Raw genomic sequence first — 20,822 nt, 5'->3', positions numbered from 1 at the left:
AGGAAATCACAAAAGTGCTACTCCAGTGAACACGGTAGTGAAAGAGCACAGCAACCTTGTTGCTGACATGTAGAAATTTTAGTGATTGCAACAGAAGACTAAACTAGCCACACCATTTCCTTAAGCCAAAGCCTAACCCAGAGCAAGTCTGTAACTCTTCAATTCTCTGGAGGCTGAGAACGGTGAGGCCATGAAGAAAAGTTTGAAGCTGGCAGAGGTTGGTTTATGAGCTCTGTCTTTATAATATAAAAGTGTGTTAATAAAACTCTTGGGAAGCCATGGATTGGGATGGGGACACTCGTGTCACCTCAGCAGACCAAGCCACTACAGTCTTATCACAGTAACTGAGCACTGGTTTGTTTTAGAAGAACCTCTAGATAATTAACTAAACAATTGCTTGGTTGCTGAAGCCAATGAAGTTGTTTTCTAGGATTTGGTTTCTTTTCTTTGTTTTGAGCCAGGGTCACACTATGCAGTTCAGTGTAGCTTTGAACTCACCATGTAGCCCAGGCTGGCCTCAAACTCTCGGGGACCCTCCTGCCTCAGCCTCCCATGTCCTGGGACTGCAGGCATGCAACCCCATGCCTGGCCTACATTTTCTTACAGGTATTTGCTGATACGTCATTGGTTTGAATTTTTGGAACATTCTCTGATCTTGGAAACAGTGAGATTCGTGGGTTATTTTGTTCTTTGCTCAGATAAATTCTGCTAGATCTAGTTGATCTAAGGAGCTGTCCCTTTGGCATAGTCACTTGGATCTGAAGTAGAGCTTCCCTGACTGAGGCTGGAAGCATTCCACACCAGGCTATCCCACCCGTAGAACAGGGTTGCAGGCTCACTGACTCCTTGTAGAGAAGAGTGAAGCCCAAGAAGGCTGCACAGTGGGCCAGGCTGTGAAGGGGCTTCCGGGGGGCTGCGGGTCCTGAGTGAGCGGGGGGTTCCAGCGCAGGTGCACCCTCCCCCGCGCCCCGCGTCCTTCTGTAATACCTGCTACAACCAGGTCAGCCCTGGGGAAGAAGCACTGCTGTGTACACCCCTCCTGGGCTGCCAGGCTGAGACTAGAGACGTGTCTCACCTGCCGGCCAGCAAATCTGTGGAATCTCTGAGTCTTTGAGCGACACTCCCATCAAAGAAAGGAAATGTTCAGGGCACATCTGTAAGAGGGTTGGGGTGGGTTTCTTAGGCAGACATTTTCGTACACACAGAGAAATAGAGTGCAGGACTGAGAAAGAGAGAAGAGGCTGCTGCAGTTTGGAACTGGAATATTGATGTGTTTCTGGTGTTGGAAATTTCTGGAATGTGTTAGTCTATAGTTTTGGTCTTGGTCAGGTAGGTGGGGGAAGATTTCAGGCGGTGGCCTAACTTACAGGTGAAAAGGTGGTCTGTGGTGGAAATCAAGTCGGGGGTCTCGGGTTGGTGGGTGGGGGAGGATGGCCACCCACAGTAAGATCTTCTTCAGGCTGTGGGTGGGGCCTAATCTTCAGGTGAAAAGGTGGTGTATTCACAGGTGAAAGATAACTGTTTGCAAGTAAAAAGGGAGTAGCTGAACCATTTGTAGGAGGAACAGAATTGCCCAGGCTTATTGTGTTCTAGGAGAAGAGAGAGAAAAAAGTAAATTGGACTTGTGTTTTTCTGTGTGTGTGTGTGTGTGTGTGTTGCTGGGGATCAAACCCACAGCCTTGTGCATGTAAAGCAAGAGCTCTACCACTGAGCCACATCCTCAACCCAGAGATTTGCTTTGAAAACTGCAGTTTTCATTTTTATTTTGTCTTTTTAAGACAGAGTCTCGCTATGTAGTTCAGGCTGACCTTGAGTTCATTGAAATCCTCCTGCCTCAGCCTCCTAGAGCTGGGATTACAGGTATACACCACTAGACCCAGCTCATTTCTAAATTATTTTTGTCTCCTTTTCTTTTGGCCTAGATTTTAATTCTCCCATACCTCAGTGCTGAAGGCTGGCTTGTGCTATGAGAGGATGTGGGTTGCTTGTTTGGGGTTCACAGAGGCTGCATGAGCCAGGCAGAAATGAGAGTGGTCTAGAGCTCTGCCATTTGGAACTCTAGCTAATTTCATGAGTAAGAACCCCCAGAATTTATATTTACTTTTAGAGAAATGGGTAAATCTGACTAAAAAATAAATTGGGATTACAGTGAAGAAGTTTTAATTCAGCTAGCACTGCTTGGTTGTAGGCAAAGTATATTACAAAAGAAAAGATTAAAAAGCTCATAGAAACAGTGGGATACACCTGTTTTACCTAGTGCCAGAGGCTTTTAAAAGACTAAATAAAGTGTGTGTGTGGGGGTGTTGTAGTTGAGCGATTAGATCAGTGGGCTGTGCCTTTTCTTTTCTTTTTCTTCTTTTTCTCCAGTACTGGGAATCGAACTCACGACCTTGCGCTTGCCAGGCAGGCACTGTGCCGCTGAGCTAAATCCCCAGCCCTGGGCTGTGCCTTTTAAACTACCTTTTTGCTTTGATAAAACACTCAAGCTTAGTGTGATGAACTGTCTCAGTCTACAGTGGAAAATGTTTGGTCTGCCCATGTGTTAATGGGTGCCACGCTGAATTCAGTAACTTATTTAAAAGAACAAAGACCGAGTTGTGGAGATGCCCATTTTTCCCTTGAGTAGGCCTTAGATTGTAACAAGGTCTGTGTGCTATGACGAAATTCCCTCTTCTTGAGAAGAGCTAATTTTCAGGAGATTGATAACAGCTAATTTCCTCTCTAGGCCCTGTTAAAGGGAGTCCTACACTGTAGTGACATATTTGGGGGTGGTATTTGTGAGACAGGAGATTAGGGTGCGGCAAAACTGGCTGGGAAAGTAGGTATGAGCTGTTAATTACAGAGTCCCAGGACACATGCACAGAGCAGTTCTCAGATCCCTGTGTGTGGACCTCTCTGGAGAACCTGAGCAGGTTTTTGATAGGCCAGCCTACTCCTGAGGTCAGCCTAAGGCCGGGGTGATACAAAAAGGACAGAACACACTGAGTTTCTGTCACTATTTCACTTTTGCATGGTGATCCCCCTCACACTGCAGGGGATACTTATTTTCCTACTTGGTCCAAACTCACTGTGCAGAGCCTGTTTCTTTTTCTACCTTTAATAAAACTTTGCTACCATTTGTGCTTGTGTTGAACAATTTTTGCTCAAGACAAAAAGAATCTAGAGACCAGAGACTCCAGCACCCCCAAACCCAGTAAGATTTGCTGCATAAGTCCAAACAAATCAGGTGAATATATAAGTGGGATGAAAGTTTGAGAAAGAACTTGTCATAGTGCCAGAAATCACCTTAGTGGCTTATCTTGGAGTCATGGTGGATTAAGTGGTAGGTGTGTATTGTGGTTTGGGGTTTACAAGGAGAAACAATCCAATACAGGACATATATTTTATAGAATTATTTTATAATAGTCACCCAAAGAATCATATGCAAAGACAGTGCAAGAAATCTGCCCACACACTACAGACCAAAGAATCCAGCTGAGGGCCTGGATCCCACGGCAGTGTCCTCCATGAGTCCAGCTGAAGACCTAGAGCCCATGACAATGCCCCCGACAAGTCCAGCTGGAGGCCTAGAGCCTATGACAATGTCTCATGAGAGTCTATTTCATGGATGTGTGCTGGGAAGGCCCAAAGGCCAGTGGTGGAAGCTAGAAAGTCTGTGCCAGCGGGATGAAGGATTTGTGCTAGCAGGCTGAGGGATCTGCACTGGAGCCAGGAAGTAACACTCAAAATAAGAACCAGAGCTCCCCTGAAAACTACCACAGCCATCCTCAGCAACAGGTCCTGAGCTCCTCTGATGATGAGGAAAGCGGAGTTCCCATCAGGAAAGCAACACGACAAGCATCTCTAGCAGACTGAGCTGTGCACCAGCTTCCCCTCCGAAGCCAGGAAACAATGCTCAGAGCGAGGAGCAGAGCTCCCCCAAAGTGAACCAAAGCCATTCTCAACAACAACAAGGTCCTGAGCTCCTTTGATGATGAGAACAGCTGAGTTCATTAGGAAAGCCAGCTTGAAAAGCTCCTCCAGGAAAACCAACAGCTCCCTACAGCTTCCCTAACAGCCTCCAAACAGCTTCTAAACTTCTTCCTTTCCAGCTCTGCCTCTTACGCTGCCAGCAACAATCCTCAGGTGGGCCTCCCACACCCAGCACCACACTGACTCAGTTCACCTGAGTGTTACAAGTTGACCACCAGTTGTCAGTCCCCTGCAAGTGTCAAGTCATGTTTAAGTAAAACACTAAAACTTGCTTTTCTGTCGTATTGTTATATATTGGAAGAGAATGGTCTGAGAATACAAATATGAATTGACCAGTGGGAGACTTCTCAGTTATCTTTTTTTTTAAGACAGAATCTCTCTATATGGTTCAGGATGGCCTTGAACTTACTGTGTAGCCCAAGTTGGTCTCAAACTTGCAGTAGTCCTCCTGCCTCAGTCTCCTGAGTGCTGGGATTATAGGTGTACACCACCACGTACAGATAACGAATGGCTTTTCCCAGTTATCTTTAATGTTTGGAGTAGTGTTACTAGATTGTAGGGTTCTGTAGACTCTTCTCAGCTCCTTGGTGTCCTACAGAGAATTGCACAAGATGTGCAAAAATGGTAGCAAAGTTCTACATTTATTAAAGGTAGGAAAAGAGTGTGCTCTACAGCATGGGAGTGGGCCGCTGAAAAAGCTCCTAGTGGCCATGAGGTTAAAAGCAGAGGTCTTTTACATCCCTTATCCTTCAGGCTGACATCAGACATAGGCCATACTATCAAAGACCTGGTTGGCTGTATGCCAGAAGAATTGAAGATAGTGCTTTCTGATTGGTCCCAGATGCAGGGCTTGGGGACTGTATTCTGCACAGATATCCTAGAACTCTGTGATTGACAAGTCACACCCACTTGCCCAGCTACTTGGCCATGCCCTAATCTACTGCCTCAATAGGGTCCTAGAAGTTTTTCTGAAGATAGATCTTCATTATTTTCACTGACAAAATGTAAACTGTATCTTGTCTAGTTGGAAAACATTGACTAATAAAAACATGGGATGAGGGGCTGGGGATTTAGCTCAGTGGCAAAAGCGCCTGCCTGGCAAGCGCAAGGTCGTGAGTTCGGTTCCCGGTACCGGAGAAAAAACCAAAAAAAAAAAAAAAAGAAAAAAGAAAAACATGGGATGAGATTAACAATCAGTGCATTCATTTACCAAACATTTGACTGTCTATATGGAAGATATTTTAATAGGGTCAGGGATATAAGGGCAAACAAGGTAGATGTAGTTTTCTCCTTAGATGAATAGATGAATACACTCACAAGTAGAAAAATTGGGAATCATGTTAAGCATGCTGAAGAAAAAGAGGATTGTCCACTCACCAGTATTTGCAGCTGGGTGGGTGAGTTGAACTGGTTGGACATCTCTCTTGACTTTAGCACTAAAAATAAATCTGGTCTCCATTTGTTTGATAATTCTGCTAGTGGAACATCTTGTGTTTATATGGTATAGAAAACGTAGGTATCTTTTTTTTTTTGTAAAGAAAAAGAAACAAAAACAAAAAAACCACAAAAACAAAATTCCAAAACAATATGATAGGAGGATAACAATGGTTAATACATTGTGTATTGTTAGCTTTAGATTAGTTCAGAGTATAAGATATTAGCATTTAACTGTCCCAAAAATGTTAGCACAAGCATATCTTTTCCACGAACTGGGAGAAATGAGCAGTACAACTATCTTACCTATCTTCTATATATACAGATATTTTTTTTCCTTCTGCTTTTTCCCGCCTTCTTTTTTCCCATTCCCCTGAACCAGTTCCTCTTTCCTTTTAAAGTTTCTTCCCATTTTACAATATCTATTGTACATTTTAGATCACATTTACTTTCAGCTTCTCATATAGGGAAGCAATGCAGTATTTATACATTTGCATCTGGTTTATTTCACTTAAGAGTATGGACTTAAGTTGCACCCATTTATCTATAAAAGTCTCCAGTTTATCCTTCTTTGTGGCTGAGTAGTACTCCATTATATAAAAAGACCACATCTTTTTTATCCATTCTTGGTTGATGGACATTTGTGTTGTTTCCAAGATCTAGCTATTGCAAATTGTGCTGCTTGAACATGATGTTTTAAATTATTCTGGAAAGATACTCCGAAGGGGAATAGCTGGGTCAAATGGGACCTCCAATCCTAGTTTTGTGAGGAATCTCCACACTGATTTCCACAGTGGTTGTACAGTCTACACTCCCACCAGCAGTGGAGAAGGGTTCCTTTTTCCCCACAGCTCCTCCAGCATTTGTTATTGGTTGATTTCTTGTTGTTATTTCTTGATATTATTATTGGTTGATTTCTTGAGAATAGCTGTTCTTTCAAGGGTGAGATGGACTCTCAGTGTTGTTTTAATTTGCATCTCTTGAATGACCAATGATGTTGGACACTTTTTCATATATTTATTTGCTGTTTGTATTTCTTCATATGAAAAGTATGTGTTCATCTCCAATGCCCATTTTTGGATTGGGTATTTAAATTTGGGAGATCTGATTTTTTTTTTTTTTGAGTTCTTTATACATTCTTGATAGTAAACCCTTGTCTGAGTAACATCCAGCCAGCATTTTTTCCCACATTGTGGATTATCTTTTCACTCTGTTAACGGTTTCTTCTGCTGTGCAAAAGCTTTTTAATAGGATGAGATCCGAATTATTGATTCTTTGTGATAGTTCCTGTGCAATTGGGGCTTTATTCATAAAGTCTTTGCCTACACCAAAGTCTTCAAGAATTTTACCTATTCTATCTTCAGGTAGATTTAATGTTTGTGTCTTAATATTTACATCTTTGATGCATTTCAAATTTAGTTTAGTGCATGGTGAAATATATGGGTCCAGTTTTAATTTTTGGCATGTGCAGAGTCAGTTTTTCCAGCACGATTTATTAAAGAGGCTATCTTTCTTCCAGTGTATGTGTTTGGCTCCGTTATCAAATATAAGGTGGTTGAATGTGTCTGGAGTTGTTTCTGCATCTTCTAGTCTGTTCCATTAATCTTCAGGTCTGTTTTTTTTGCCAGTATCACACTGTTTTTAGTCACAGTAAAAGCTAGATATCTTTGAGTAGTTAGATATGAAAAGTAGTATGAGAAAACATGTTTCTAAAAATTATAAAATACGCATCTAAAAAAAATGCTGGTCTAAAACAGTTCAGAGTTGCCTACTTTCAAAGTTTTTACTGGAAATTAAAGCAAGAAATTTACTAGAAATTATAGTAAGTGAAACCCTAATCTAAGGTAATTATTAGATCTAAGGTAATTCTAATTGTTAGATCTAAGGTAATTGTTAATCTATGCTAATTTTTATATAAGAAAAATGTTTTGGATGGGTGAAGGTATAAAGCAGCGGTGGCAAAACTGGCATGCCAGCTTCTGCCAACTGTTTATCACTGAAAGCTCTACAAGGTTCACCATCACTGGATAGGGTATTAGATGTTTTTTGAAAGGAAAAGAATAACTTTTGATCTGGAGGGTTTTTTTTTTTTCCAAAATGAAAATAGTATACTATGACAAGTCACTGAAAGAACATAAGAAGGTTATAAACTTTGTGAAAGATGACTCTTGTGAGTTGGACATGGTGGTACATGTCTGTAATCCCAGTATTTTGGAAGGCTGGGGCAGGAGGATTGCAAGTTCAAGCCCAGCCTGGCCAACATAGTGACTTGGTGATACCCTGCCTCAAAAGCATAAAATAAAAAAGGGCTAGGGGTGTAGTTTAGTGTGGAACTCCTGGGTTTAATCCCTAGTACACTGCCAAAAAGACAGGGGGGAATGAGAATTTTGTTAAACTAGGTAAAATTAAAATATAGTTATTTGTTATTTTGAGAATTGAACATTAGTATCTAAAGTATGCAACACTTGAATTTTGTTCTCTGTGCTAAAGCAACAGGATTTTCTTAGAGAATTGCTTTGCTCTTGATAGGAAATAGACTTTTATTACGCTTTTGATTACTTAGGAATTGAATCTTCTCTAATGAATAGATGGTATTTTTTCCTGTAGCTGTATGGTTTTCTGTACTTGCCTCTAAAGTATTTTGTCATTTTGGTTAAAGGAAGATTTATTGTTCTCAATGACTTGTGATCTTACGTTGATCAAGAGTTTGGAATCTTTGATATTTTTGGTAAATTTCCCCCAAATCAAGTTGTAGTTTGACTTTCAACTTTTGACTTTTAACTAACTTTGGGACATTCCAAAGGGCCTTTGGGACATCTGAAGAGGATGTATTAAGCCAGTCAGGCTTATTTGATGTGTTAAATTGTATGGGAAATAGTGGTGTCAAGTAAGTCATGCAGAATCATCTTTGAGTTTTATTTATATGAATGTGTTGTTTATGTGTTTCCAAAAATTGTACAAAATTCATTGAAATCTGATAGTCCAGATATAATGCTACCAGTCCCAGTTCTAGTTACTAAGATGTATGCAGCAGAAATATCCATATTTGGACTGGAGATGCAGCTCAGTAAATTCAGCATTGCCTAGCATGCACAAGGCCTGTGTTCGGAATCCAGCACCATGCACACAAGTTTCCTTGGCAATTGATCATTGTTACAATGAATGCTTATTGGTTCATTAATCATGGCCATTTTGAGTCTCATCATTTCTATTAATTGTTCTGGTCTGAAGTGGTTAATCTTTAAAAAGCTCATAGAAAGAACTGACAACTATAAGTTTTTGGTAATTGAGATCATATCCTTGGGAGCTTGTTTCAAGTTTCTAGCACAGGAGCACAGCTACTCGTACACCCTTGACCGAGGAATGGTCCTCCTCTATCGGGGGTGCTCATCCTCTTAGACTGAGCATGCAACTCAGATCGTTTAGAAACAAAAGTATGACAGTAAATAGAATTTTTATTTTGCTGAAGCTTGAAGATTAGAGATAATTTATGTGAAGGAGTCTTCTTATTTCTATTTAGTTGGTTATTGTTTGGCCTATATTCAATTACTGGCTTATGTCATAAAAAAAATTTTGTCCATATTGGGAAAACTGAGTCCTGAGAATGCAGATTTTCTAAAAGATCATCAGTGTGAAGTTTCACACATTTGTATTTCACAGTGGAAACACTATATTCAGTGTGATGGGAGTCCTGATCCTTCCATACCCCAAGAAATGAATACTTTCATTAGCTTGTGGAAAGAGGAAACAAATCAGACTTTTGAGACAGTGATCAAGAAGAGTAAACTGGTGCTACAGGTAAGGATTCAAGTGTAATATAAACTAAATTACAGAGAACCTCCCATTAAAAAAAAATTAAATATATTTTTAATTCATAACACTACTTACTGCTTCTAAATGCTTGACTATAGAGAGAGAATTGGTGTTATAGTTTGTGTCTGCATGTCCCCCCAAAGCCTCATGCAGTCATGGGGGTGGGCTTCTAGAGTTTATGATCCATTCATGGTCTAATGCTGGGATTATGGATGTGAGTGCTACACCCGCCCTGGGGCTGATAGTTTGCATACAATGTAAGGGAGAGAAAGAGGCTGCTTACCACCACTCCTCCATTATGCTCTTGTTTCTTTGCTATCTTCTGCTGCCTTAGCCATGTGCCACTATTCCTTGGAGCCAACTGAGTATGGAATAAACCTCCACAAACTGTGAGCTAAATAAATCTTTCCTTCCTTAATTTTGGGTGTCAGGTATTTTGTCTCAGCAATGAGAGAAAAGTAACAAAGACACTTGGTAATCTTTATTATCCATGTTAAAACAACAATGTCTTGCTGCCTTAATCAGCATAACACAAATATGGAACATTTATTTGTCTGTGTAATTGAAGCAAAAAATAAGAAAATTTGTTTGATTCGTCTTCACCTTAGTAAAGGGGAAACAAATTGAGTATGAGTGAATGCAAAGATTGGATTGGTAGAATTTACCAGAACATAGCACAGAGACAAAGAGGTGAAAAATATGAAAGAGTGGTTTCCCAGACACACATAATAGAATAAGAAGGACTAAAAGTACATGGAAGAATACTAGAAGAAAATATAAATAGTAGAGATAATATCCAAAGAGACAATGGCAGAAAAATTTCCAGAACTGGAAGATATAAATCCTCAAATTCCAAAAAAAAAGGAGAGACATTTTAAAATTTTTCTTGCAGTACTTGAAGGGATTTTCCCACAGCCCCAAATGGATAGCAACTAGGAGGCCTCTAACCCAGCTCTGAAGTGACCCAGAGTTAGTACAGAGGGACTTGGCCCCACGAATCTGTGCCCCTTTTCCATCACAAGTTCCAGCTTGTCACCTGTACTTCAAGCAGCCAGTTAGTCTTCTCACAGCTCCCTCCCCAGACGAGGGAACTTGCTGTAATTGTTCACAAAACATAGGCGAATGTTTACTTGCATCTACCAGCTTGTCGTGAAGAATATTAGACATGATGTAAATAGCAAGATGAAGAACTACATGGGGCATGTATGTGGGAAGAGCTGCCATGCCCTCTCCTGCTATGCCTTCCTTTCGGTAGCTCAGTGTATTCACCAACCCAAAAGCCCCCTAGCCCTACTGTCCAGGGGCTTTGTGGAGACCTCATGATGTAGGCATAATGACTAAGTCATGGACCATTGGTAAATTCATCTCTAGCCTCTCTCTTCTCCCTCAAGATTAAGGAGCAAGGCTGAAATGTTCCAACTCTGGAATCACCTTCCCACCCCCATTCCCTAATGTTTGCCACACCAGTCTAAACCCCAGTGTGGTTAAAGATGGCTGATTAGGAAAAATAAAGAGTTTGTCTCATGCCTGTCACTCAGGAAATTCTAAGGATTTTAGAATTTCTGTCCTGGAATCGGGCAGAAGCCAAATATGTTCCTAAAGTGACATGTTAGGGTCACTACCATAAAAGCCCACATTTCAACACACATTCTTGATCCAGATACCAGAAGAAATTCACATTTCTGTTTCTATTATTAACCTCTATTGCTTTTTGCTCCACTCACAAAAATTCTATGCTTTGTGTCATTGGTGCTGCTGTTAACTTCTCCATGTTCCAAGATGTTGTCTAACTGCTAAGATGTTGTAGCTCAAAAATGTCAAACTCATTCCACGTGTTGCCTGTGTGGCCAACAGTTTGAGATGTATTTCACCCATGAACAAGTGCTGTGACTTGGCAGTAGTTCCGCCTCTGTGATCCTGGATGGACCACACTTCAACTGTGTGAAGACCCTGAATCCCTTTTCTGCACACAACCACCCTTGCATACATTCCCCCCATTTTGAGGCCATTAGCAGAGCTGGGAAGACACTGATGCCACATTCCTGAACCTCCTGAACAGTGAGCTAAATAAACCTCATTGCTTAATACAGTACCCAGCCTCAAGGATCCTGCTGTAGCAACATAAAAGGAACTAACACGTCTCTATTTTATAGTCTTAAGTAATGACAAGTTGTGACTCATCTATCAACTTGTTAATAACAGTTCTAACACAGAGGGAAGAATACTGTGAAGGAGTTTTTTTGGGGAAATATTTTATTTCACTGTGATTCTTAAATTTAAAAATAAGTATAGAAAAAGATGTTTGCATGTTTCACTAAGCTGTTCCTCAATTCAAAAGTGATAAAACACCCCATTTTTCACTTTTTTTGACTGTCCATGGATTAATATAAATATTCTTTTACATTACAGTTAATTGAGAAATTGAAATTAATGCTATTGGAAACTCCGACATATAATTTGAGAGACAAAAACATAATACAATACGAAGGATCAATTTTAGAGCTTCAGGAGCTCCTTCACCTTAAGTTTAACATAGCCACGGAAATACTGCTCAGAGTATGTGTGATACTTTTATGTTCTTTTTGTGAGCACTAAAGTGTTATACTATTTATAACAGAACAATCCAGTATTGTTATGAAGTCAGCAAAATAATTCAAGTACATGTATTGATATAGGTTTAATAGATGGTAATATTTATAATTAACATTTTTTTATTAATACGTTTTGCCATACATAATGATCACATTCATCAGGGGGAATTTGTACCTATACATAATATATCTTAATTCTATTTTTCCCACTCCTCTCCCCTCCCTTCAGTCCTTCCCTCCTTACACACAAAAGCTCTTTTTCCATTATTCTCTTCAGTTATTTTTAAAAAATCCCTTTTCCCTTCCATACTCCCATGCCCCTTCCCATTTGAACAAGTTGTTTTTATTTCCCAATATCTATCCTGTCTTTTGTTCCTTATTTACACTTTGGGTTTCTCACACAAGAGAAGCAATTTGATATTTAAACTTGTGTTTCTGATTTATTTCACTTAAAGTTATGGTCTTGAGATGCATCCATTTGCCTAAAAATGTCCCAAGTTATCCTTTATGATAGAGTAATACTGCATTGTATTTTACAATTTATCACATTTCCTTTATCCCTTCATCTGTTCATGAACATATGGGCTGTTTGCAAGATTTACCTATTATAAATTGTGGTGCTATAAACATGGATACGCATGTATCACTGTGGTGTGGTGACTTTTAACTGTTCTGGGAAGATACTGGAAGGAGAATACCTGGGTCAAATGGAGCCTCTAGTTTTAGTCTTTTGAGGAATCTTCATACTGCTTGCTATAGTGGTTGTACAATTTACACTTCCACCAACAATGGAGAAGGATTCTTTTTCTCCACAGCCTCACCAGTATTTGTTATTGGTTGATTTTTTAATGATTGCCATCTTTCTGTGTGCAAAGGAATCTCAGTGTTTCAATTTGCGTTTCTCAAGTGGCCAGCAATGTTGAACATCTTTTCATGTATTTATTTATTATTTTTACTTCATCTAAGAAGTGTCTGTTCATTATAGATGCCCATTTTTGGATTGGGTTTTCAAATATGGGGGGGGGTCCTGATTTTTTGAGTTCTTTATATATTCTAGATATTAGTCCTCTGTCTGAGACAGTGATAGTGAGCCTTTTTAGAGCTTTCAGTGATAACAGCCTGCTGTGGTACACATGCTATAAGTTCACCATCACTGGTCTGAGGAATAGCTAGCAAAAAATTTTTCCCATTCTGTATGTTGTCTCTTTACACTGTTGCTGGTTTATTTTGCTGTGCAGAAGCTTTTTATTTGATGTGATCCCAGTTGTTGATTCTTTGTTATATTTCCTGTGCAATCAGGGCTTTGTTCATTAAGTCTTTGTCTATACCTATGTCTTCAAAAGTTTTATCTATTTTATCTTCTAGCAGATTGATTGTTTTAACATTTAGACCTTTGATCCATTTCAATTTTAGTTTAGTGCATGATGGGAGATATGGATATAGGTTCAAGCTGCAGCATGTGGAGAGCCAGTTTTCCCAGCACCATTTATTAAAGAGGCTCTCTTGCTTCCAGTAAGGTATTTGCCCCGTTTGCCAAAGATAAGGTAGCTAAGTGCTCTTGGAACTGTTTCTGCATTTTTTATACTATTCCATTGACCCTTACATTGGCTGTTTGGCTAATATCATGCTGTCTTTATCACTGTAGCTATTAATATTTTTAAAGAAATAAAACATCTTCAATATAGTTAGTGATTTTTTATATTTTTCAAGGTTTACTAAGTTCACTATGAAAATAACTTCACAAGAACAATATTAGTCAGTGCACAAATCACTTGATATAAGGTTACAGTTACCTGGTACAGTATTCTATTTTTTTCTCTAACATTTTATTTGAAGAGGATTTTATTTGAGCATGAGATTAAAAGAATATACCATAGGTCTATGTACTCTCCATCTGGACTTAATAAATTTTTAGCTTTATTAGACTATTATTGATATATAAAATCAATAAATTTTAAATATTTTATTAATTACCTTATCTATATCCTTATTTTTTCCTTGTACTACTTGAAAGTTGTTATTATATTTTACCAATGAGTATCTCAGTACTAATAAGACTCATACAAATGTAAATCATTATACCTCAGGAGGGGCTGGGGATTTAGCTCAGCGGCAAAAGCGCCTGCCTGGCAAGCGCAATGTCGTGAGTTCGGTTCCTGGTACCGGAGAAAAACCAAAAAAAAAAAAAAAAAAACAAAACATTATACCTCAGGAAATGAATATCGTAATTCTAATATTCAGTCCGTATTCAATCTACCATCATACACTATTTTTCTCTGTTTTGTCTCAGATTCTTCTGGTCTAGAACACAGTCCATTGTATCACCTGAGTAGACTGTTTTCTAATTTTGAAAAGCACTACAAAGAAGGCTTACACTGTGTGTCTTTTACCAACCTGATTGTTAGCAGTATTATTCATATTATATGTTTACAATTATTATGTGTATTGTAGGTTGGAGAGTAAAGAAATATATCAGTATTCTAGATAAGAAAAAGGAGACACAGTATTTTTCTCTCTCTCTCTTTTTTTTTTTGTCTTTTTGAGACAGGGTCTCACTATGCAGTTCAGGCCGGCCTTGAGCTAACTTTGCAGCCCAGGCTGATCTCAAACTCGCAATCATCCTCCTGCCTCAGCCTCCCGAGTGCTGGGATTACAGGCATGCGCCACCATGCCCAGCGACACAGTATTTTTCTGATCTTCATATATATTGTAATATAAAGTAGAAATAGAAATATCAGCATGAGCCAGGTTTTATTGCATAAAAAGATCCAGGTTGTCACTCAGTCGTATTTGCCTAGCATGAGAGAAACCTTGGATTTGATCCCCCAAACCACACACCTGAGGAATGAAAAAAAAAAGGCCCCGGACTCACTGGGCCCTTTAGTTAAAAGGCAGCCCCTAAATTAAGTGGCTGACTCCAAGTCTGGAGCAGAACCAGTAAAAGATGAGGCTGGCTTATCTTACTGTGCTAGAGGGCGAGCAGCAACCCCGAGAGGACACCCTCTGGCAAGGCTCCATTCCTCTCCGGGCAGGGTAGCTTAAAGAGGTCCCACTGGCCAAATTTGGAATAATGTCAATACTAGAAAAAATGACTATAATAAGCTATAACATATCAAGTAAATAAAAATCCATGAATCTATAGTGATCCTCCAAAAAAGAAAGGGGAAAATGCGGTGGGGGAAGAACCATTTATAGAAGGATGCATTTAATATGGAAGGAAAAGTTAGTCAGAACATCACCATGTTTCAGTCCCCAAAATAATAATTGAGTCAAATAAGAACCGTTAATATCTACCTGAGTGATTAGGAGAACAGTCATCGAGGGACACATTAATTTTATAGCTACTACTTGACCTCAGATTGCTTTATAAAAAAGTACCTCACCACGGGAGACGTGGCGGTCAGCGCCGGCACTCAGTACCAAGTCTTTCATTAGAGGTGGGCCATCAGCTGCTTCCTGAGTGGATGCAGCATGCTGAATACAACATAACTTCTTGCTCAGAGCTAATTTCTTGAGTGATAGGTATGAAACTACACTGATCTTTATTTTAAAATTCCTAAGGGCATCCTTACGTTGAATGTTTACTGTTAGATGTCAAGTATCAGACTAGTGAAACACATGATTCTCCTGGGTTCCATATACTGGTATCCTGCTTTCCAAACTTACATAGTCTGAGAAAGGCTAACTTTTACAGTCTACATTTTAATGTACAGATAGAGAAGCATGTGTATAGCTATAATGAAAAGCTATGATTCTGATGTTAAATTTGGAAAGGGTAATGTGAAGGAGGGTCTTTTTTATGGTGGTGATGGTGGTTATGATGGTTAATCTTGACTGTCAACCTGATTGGCTTAAGAGACACTTAGGCAATTAGTAAAGCACATTTCTGGGTGTGTCTGAGCAGGTCATGGGGAAACTATATCTGGTCTCTGGCTTCTTTCTCTCAGATTCTTTTAAGCTCCTGTGCCACTCACAGATACCATGAGTTGAGTATCTTTCTTCTGCCACTTGAAGTCAAGAGATCATGGGTTGAAATCGCTGAAACCATGAACCAAATTAAACCTTTTTGCTGTTAAGTGTTTTATATCCAGCATTTTGTTCCAGCAATGGAAAGGAGACTAATATGGCAGTGCTGGAGATCAAACCTAGGGCTATGTGCATACCATACACAAGTGCTCTACCGATCCGTATGCCCCAGCCCTGTAGGAGCAAATTTCATCATTAGGCACCTTAACCAAACTGAGTAGAAAAAGGAGAGGTGCATTTAATTGCACAAATATTTTTGTATCCTTTAGAGAATCTTTTAAAAAGTCTCTATCACTTTGAGACTTAATTTTACCCAGGTTGTTGTTTGAGTTAATGAAAGGGGCCTAATCCATAAGCGATGGAATAACTTGCTTGTGTAGTATAATGGTCATAATGTTTTCCTTTTTTTCTCTTATAGCAAGCTAGTACTTTAGCAGATCTGGACACGGGAAATATGGAAAAAATCATTCAAGATGAAAATGTTACTCTGTACGTGTGGGCAAACCTCAAGAAGAACCCAAGGTACCCTAGTGGGTGATAATTTCCCTATATGTGTTATGAGGGTCACTCCATCTTTGGCAGGCACATGCTAATTGCATAGCAGTATGGTGTAAATGGAGTCAGCCAGCTGGGGTTTGAATTACAGAGCAGCCATTTACTTTAGGCTGTTATTTAGCCTTGCTGAGCATCAATATATCCCCAGTAAAATAATGATTATATTATTTGACTTAATAGGAATAGTTTGAGATTAAATATTAATCCATGTAAAAGTATCTACCGCAATTAACAGGTTTTCCCATTCTCTTCACCCACTTTAACCCCCTTTCACCCTATAAAAGTATAAATGGTCTACATGGCAATCTAGAATTTTTAAAAAATTTTATCTGTGTTTGTGAATTCTTAAAAATAATGGATTTTTACCAGTCTACACTGCCACCAACAGTGGGGAAGTGTTCCTTTTTCCCCACAGCCCTGCCAGTATTTGTTATTGGTTGAGTTTTTAATGATGGCCATTCTTTCTGGGGTGAGATGGAATCATAGTGTTATTTTAATCTACATTTTTCAGATGACCAATGATGTTAAACATTTTTTCATATAGTTGCCATTTGTAGTTCTTCGTCTGAGAAGATGAGGTATTTGTATACAATGGAGAATTACCCAGCTATAAAGAAAAATAAACTTGAGGCTTTTATAGGTAAATGGATGCAACTAGAGACCATACTCATAAGTGAAATAAATCAGACTTGCATGTGTAGACATCATATTGTCTCCCTAGTGTAAGAAACTGAAAGAGTAAACAAGATGCAAAAGATACAATAGATACTGTGAAAGGGAAAGAAACTGCTCAAAAGGAAAAAACAACTGGGATGAGAGAAGAAAGGAGAAAAGAAGGAAGGAATACACAGACACATACACAATAGCTAAGATAATTGCTCTACTAATTTCTATTAGTTCATTAAAGGAACAGTTAGTGCTTGTACTGTTTGATCAATCTTACCTGCCTATATTTGGTAATCTGAGCAACTACTTTGAAGGTAACAATATGCAATATAATAACCTTGGTTAATTTCCTATCATCTTGTTTTGAAATTGTGTATCATTTTTATTTTTTATTAGATTTAAAATAAAAAGTGGATTTTGTATTATTACCTTAGAGATTTATATGCTATTTCCACAACTGTTTTCAAGAAAGATACGTCTTTATGAAGCATGATCATAATGACAAATTGCTGATCACGTGGTTGCTGCTTGATCGTAAACATTTCAAATTGAGTCAGTGAGTTTCACAGGACAATTAGCAGACTAAAAGTTAGAAGCCTGAGGTTCTGGTTCCAGCTATGAAAAGACTATAATATGACGTAGGAAAAATATAAACTTCCTTTTTTATATTTAAAGTAAAAGGAAAAATATTTCCTAAGTTTCATTTACTGCAATCCTATGGTTTAACCAGAGACTATATAAACCTTTCTGTTGTAAAATATGTTAGGTAGAAAAGAGTGAAGGAAATTAATCTGTATAGTTTTAAAGGAATTAAAAATAAGTAGTTGTGTACTCTCCACGCTAAGAGGAGAATTAGGTGGTATCTCTAACTACATTGGCAAGGTAGCGGCAGGACAAACTTTGTTTTACTTTGGTAACGATGGGGTGGGCGGGTCCTGTAAGGATGCTAAGTTCATTGCTGGACTTGAGTTGAACTACAGCTGGCCAAAAGCACTGAGTGAAATCTGAGGTGGAATATATTTCTGGGAGTCATCACCAACGAACCAAAGTTCTTCAGGTTTTGGAATTTAGATTCTTCTGAGTATCGACAATTATGTATGTTCACACACATGTCTTCCCCTCCTGTGCTTCCTCAGGGAAAATAAAATTCATACTAAGTATCAGTATTTAAGCAGCGAGGAAGCCACGGACATAATGTGCAGAGTGGAGGGGGGTTAAGGGGGGCCTGGAAGGAGGGAGCCCTGAGTCACATCAATATTAAGGGGTAGTTAGGAAGAAGGCCATGTGGAGGGGACAGAAAGGCTGCTGAGGTGGAGAGGAGTGTGGAGTTACGGTTCCAAGAGTGTTCTGAGAAGCATTAATAACTGGGTCCAAACATTGCACACACAGCAGGTATGGCTGGGACTCCAAAACTGGAGTGAAATTAGAATGGAGGATAAGTGTGCAATACACCTAGAGCTTTCTAATTCATGTTGTTAACATGAACTATCGACAGGTACAAAAGTGTGAAATTCTCCAACACACAAATTGGATTTGAAATTCCAAAGATATTAGCCACGAGTGACGTCGCGCTCCGGCTCCTCCACACTCACTATGATCACATCACCCCGCTGCACGCAGTGCGGGCGCCGCTGGTGCCGTTGGTGCCGTTGGTACCGTGCGTCCCTGCAGGAGCGGAGCTTTCCAAGAGGGAGGTGAAGAGCACCACAGAAGCGGTTGGCCAGGAGGACCAGGAAGTCTATAAACCTCAAGAGCGAGGGTCTGTCTTCATCCAGGAGGGAGAAATAAAAGCTGAGGAACAAAATGATCCTGAAGTCCAAATGGTAGGCCACATTGAAATGGATATATTTTGTCTTCGTGCAGTCAGTGTCACTAGATTGCATGAAAGCATTCTCAAGACTCTGAAACAGCTAGAAATTGTCAGAAAGTTGCTTTCTTGCCAGTGCCTTGATTTTTAACTTATTTCCTTCTCTGCCTTCTCCCTCTCCTCTTCCTCTACCTCCCCCTTTACCCTCCCCTCCCCGTTTCCTCCTGCACAGGAATTGCTCATTTTTATATTAGGATGACTCTTGGAAAGCTTTCAAGCCATGTCATTTTGATCTATCCTATGTTTCACACATAAGGGAGCATGCCACTGAATACAAATTTACAGCAAATAAGTCTATAAACTGAAGGATTGTCTTTTATTACTCTTACTTTCTCAGCATTTGGTTTTGTAAGAAAATAATTTTGTAAAGCAAAAACTTCTTACAACATTGTATGCCTCTAAACACTTGGCATCTTTAGATTCAACATTGAGCCTCCCTACCTGAGTTGACGAGCATCTTTACCTTCCCTGGTCAGTGTGACTCGGGGCACTAGCTAGCACATGCGAGGTGCCAGGTCCAGTAATAAGGTGGTTGCAGACACACTAAAATGTTTTTATTTAACAGAAACTGCCATTAACATTTTTGTTGTTGTTGCTTTTTGTCTTTTTGGGACAGAGTCTCGCTGTGCAGTTCAGGCTGGCCTTAAGCTCACTTTGTAGCCCAGGTTGGTCTCAAACTCACAATGATCTTCCTGCCTCAGCCTCCCGAATGCTGGGATTACAGGCCTGCGCCACCACGCCCAGCTCATGCCATTAACATTTTGAATCAGTTTAGAACATCAAGGTAGCCATAAAAAGACCATCATGAGAGAAGATTTATTTCAGGACTTTTTGGGACAAAAAATACCATAAATGTTTGGTCAAAAAGGTGTAATCAAGACGGTTCTGATTGGCAGTATTCCTGGTTCCAGTGTTGTACCAATCCCAGTATTGATCCCAATTCCAGTACTAATCCCAGTTTCCATGCTAATCCTCAAGCCAGTGCTAATCCAAATTCAGGGCTAATCCCAGTTACAATGCTAATTCCAATTTCAATTCCTCCTCTGCCCTCTCCTAAGAAGGACTTGCTTCTCAGTGCTTCATCCAAAACCATGGGTAAAAAAGATTAACTGTGTGAAATTTTCCGACATTTACATTACTAAATAAACTTCACTATAAATAAAATTGGAAGAGAGTAGACTACAAAAAAAAATTCAACGTACATGAGTGTTAAATCCCAATATAAAAACTTGCACAAATCAAAAGATAGTTTCCTGATTTGAAATCGAGCAAAGGGCATGCGCACCTGAGAAAAGTACAACCAGCCAATTAAAATGTGCAATGTACTCAACTAGGTAAGTGATAATATTGGAATACTGTATCAGTTCTTACCCAGCATGAAGAAAGCAGACATTTTCACACAGTGTTCTTTGCAGTGTAATTTTTTATAACCCTTATTTGTCATTATGCAAATCTCCCTATGATTTGTGATCCACAGAGACAGGAGGAGTTCAGGTCAGGCTCAGCCTGGCCAACTCAGCCTCTTAGGGAGATTTTATTTCAAAATAGGAAAAAAGCTGGGGGTGTAGCAAAGACCCTGGGTTCAATCCCAAGTATCACACATACACAATGCCAACATGTTCTTTGATATAGTCCACCGAGGAATTACAAAATATCCAAATACTAGTAGCTGCTCAAAGTGAGGTGGACTTTATGTGGTTTTATATGGAAAGATGTATGCCTAGAATGTATTAAGGTATTTTAAAGTTACAAACTATTTGCAATATGATTTTGTTTTTGTGAAGGGGGAAATATTTGTGAATACACAGAAAAAAATGCCTAACGTCTCTTCAAACAATGGTGCTCTTGAATTGTGGGGCTGTTATCAGGCCCTAGGTGCTGGAGTCTCCTTCTAGAGG

At 39.4% G+C, this 20,822-nt stretch overlaps 1 protein-coding gene across 4 annotated transcripts in view; it reads left to right on the top strand.

Annotated features, from left to right (window-relative positions):
- Casc1 (cancer susceptibility candidate 1) overlaps positions 1 to 20,822 on the top strand; it is a 59,405-nt gene that overhangs the window by 15,003 nt on the left and 23,580 nt on the right. For 2 of the 4 annotated variants that reach the window (XM_013511446.1, XM_005379097.2), the window contains 4 exons: positions 9,067 to 9,204; positions 11,629 to 11,775; positions 16,255 to 16,358; positions 18,553 to 18,880. In XM_013511446.1, the coding sequence (XP_013366900.1) occupies positions 9,067 to 9,204; positions 11,629 to 11,775; positions 16,255 to 16,358; positions 18,553 to 18,880 (717 nt within the window). The remainder of the gene's footprint in view (positions 1 to 9,066; positions 9,205 to 11,628; positions 11,776 to 16,254; positions 16,359 to 18,552; positions 18,881 to 20,822) is intronic. The other 2 variants (XM_013511447.1, XM_013511448.1) reach the window with 2 other exon arrangements.

This window comes from Chinchilla lanigera, unplaced genomic scaffold (assembly GCF_000276665.1).
Source record: "Chinchilla lanigera isolate Chin_1 unplaced genomic scaffold, ChiLan1.0 scaffold00012, whole genome shotgun sequence".
NCBI classification, from domain to species: Eukaryota; Metazoa; Chordata; class Mammalia; order Rodentia; family Chinchillidae; genus Chinchilla; species Chinchilla lanigera.
This window is presented reverse-complemented; position numbering and strand designations above follow the sequence as displayed.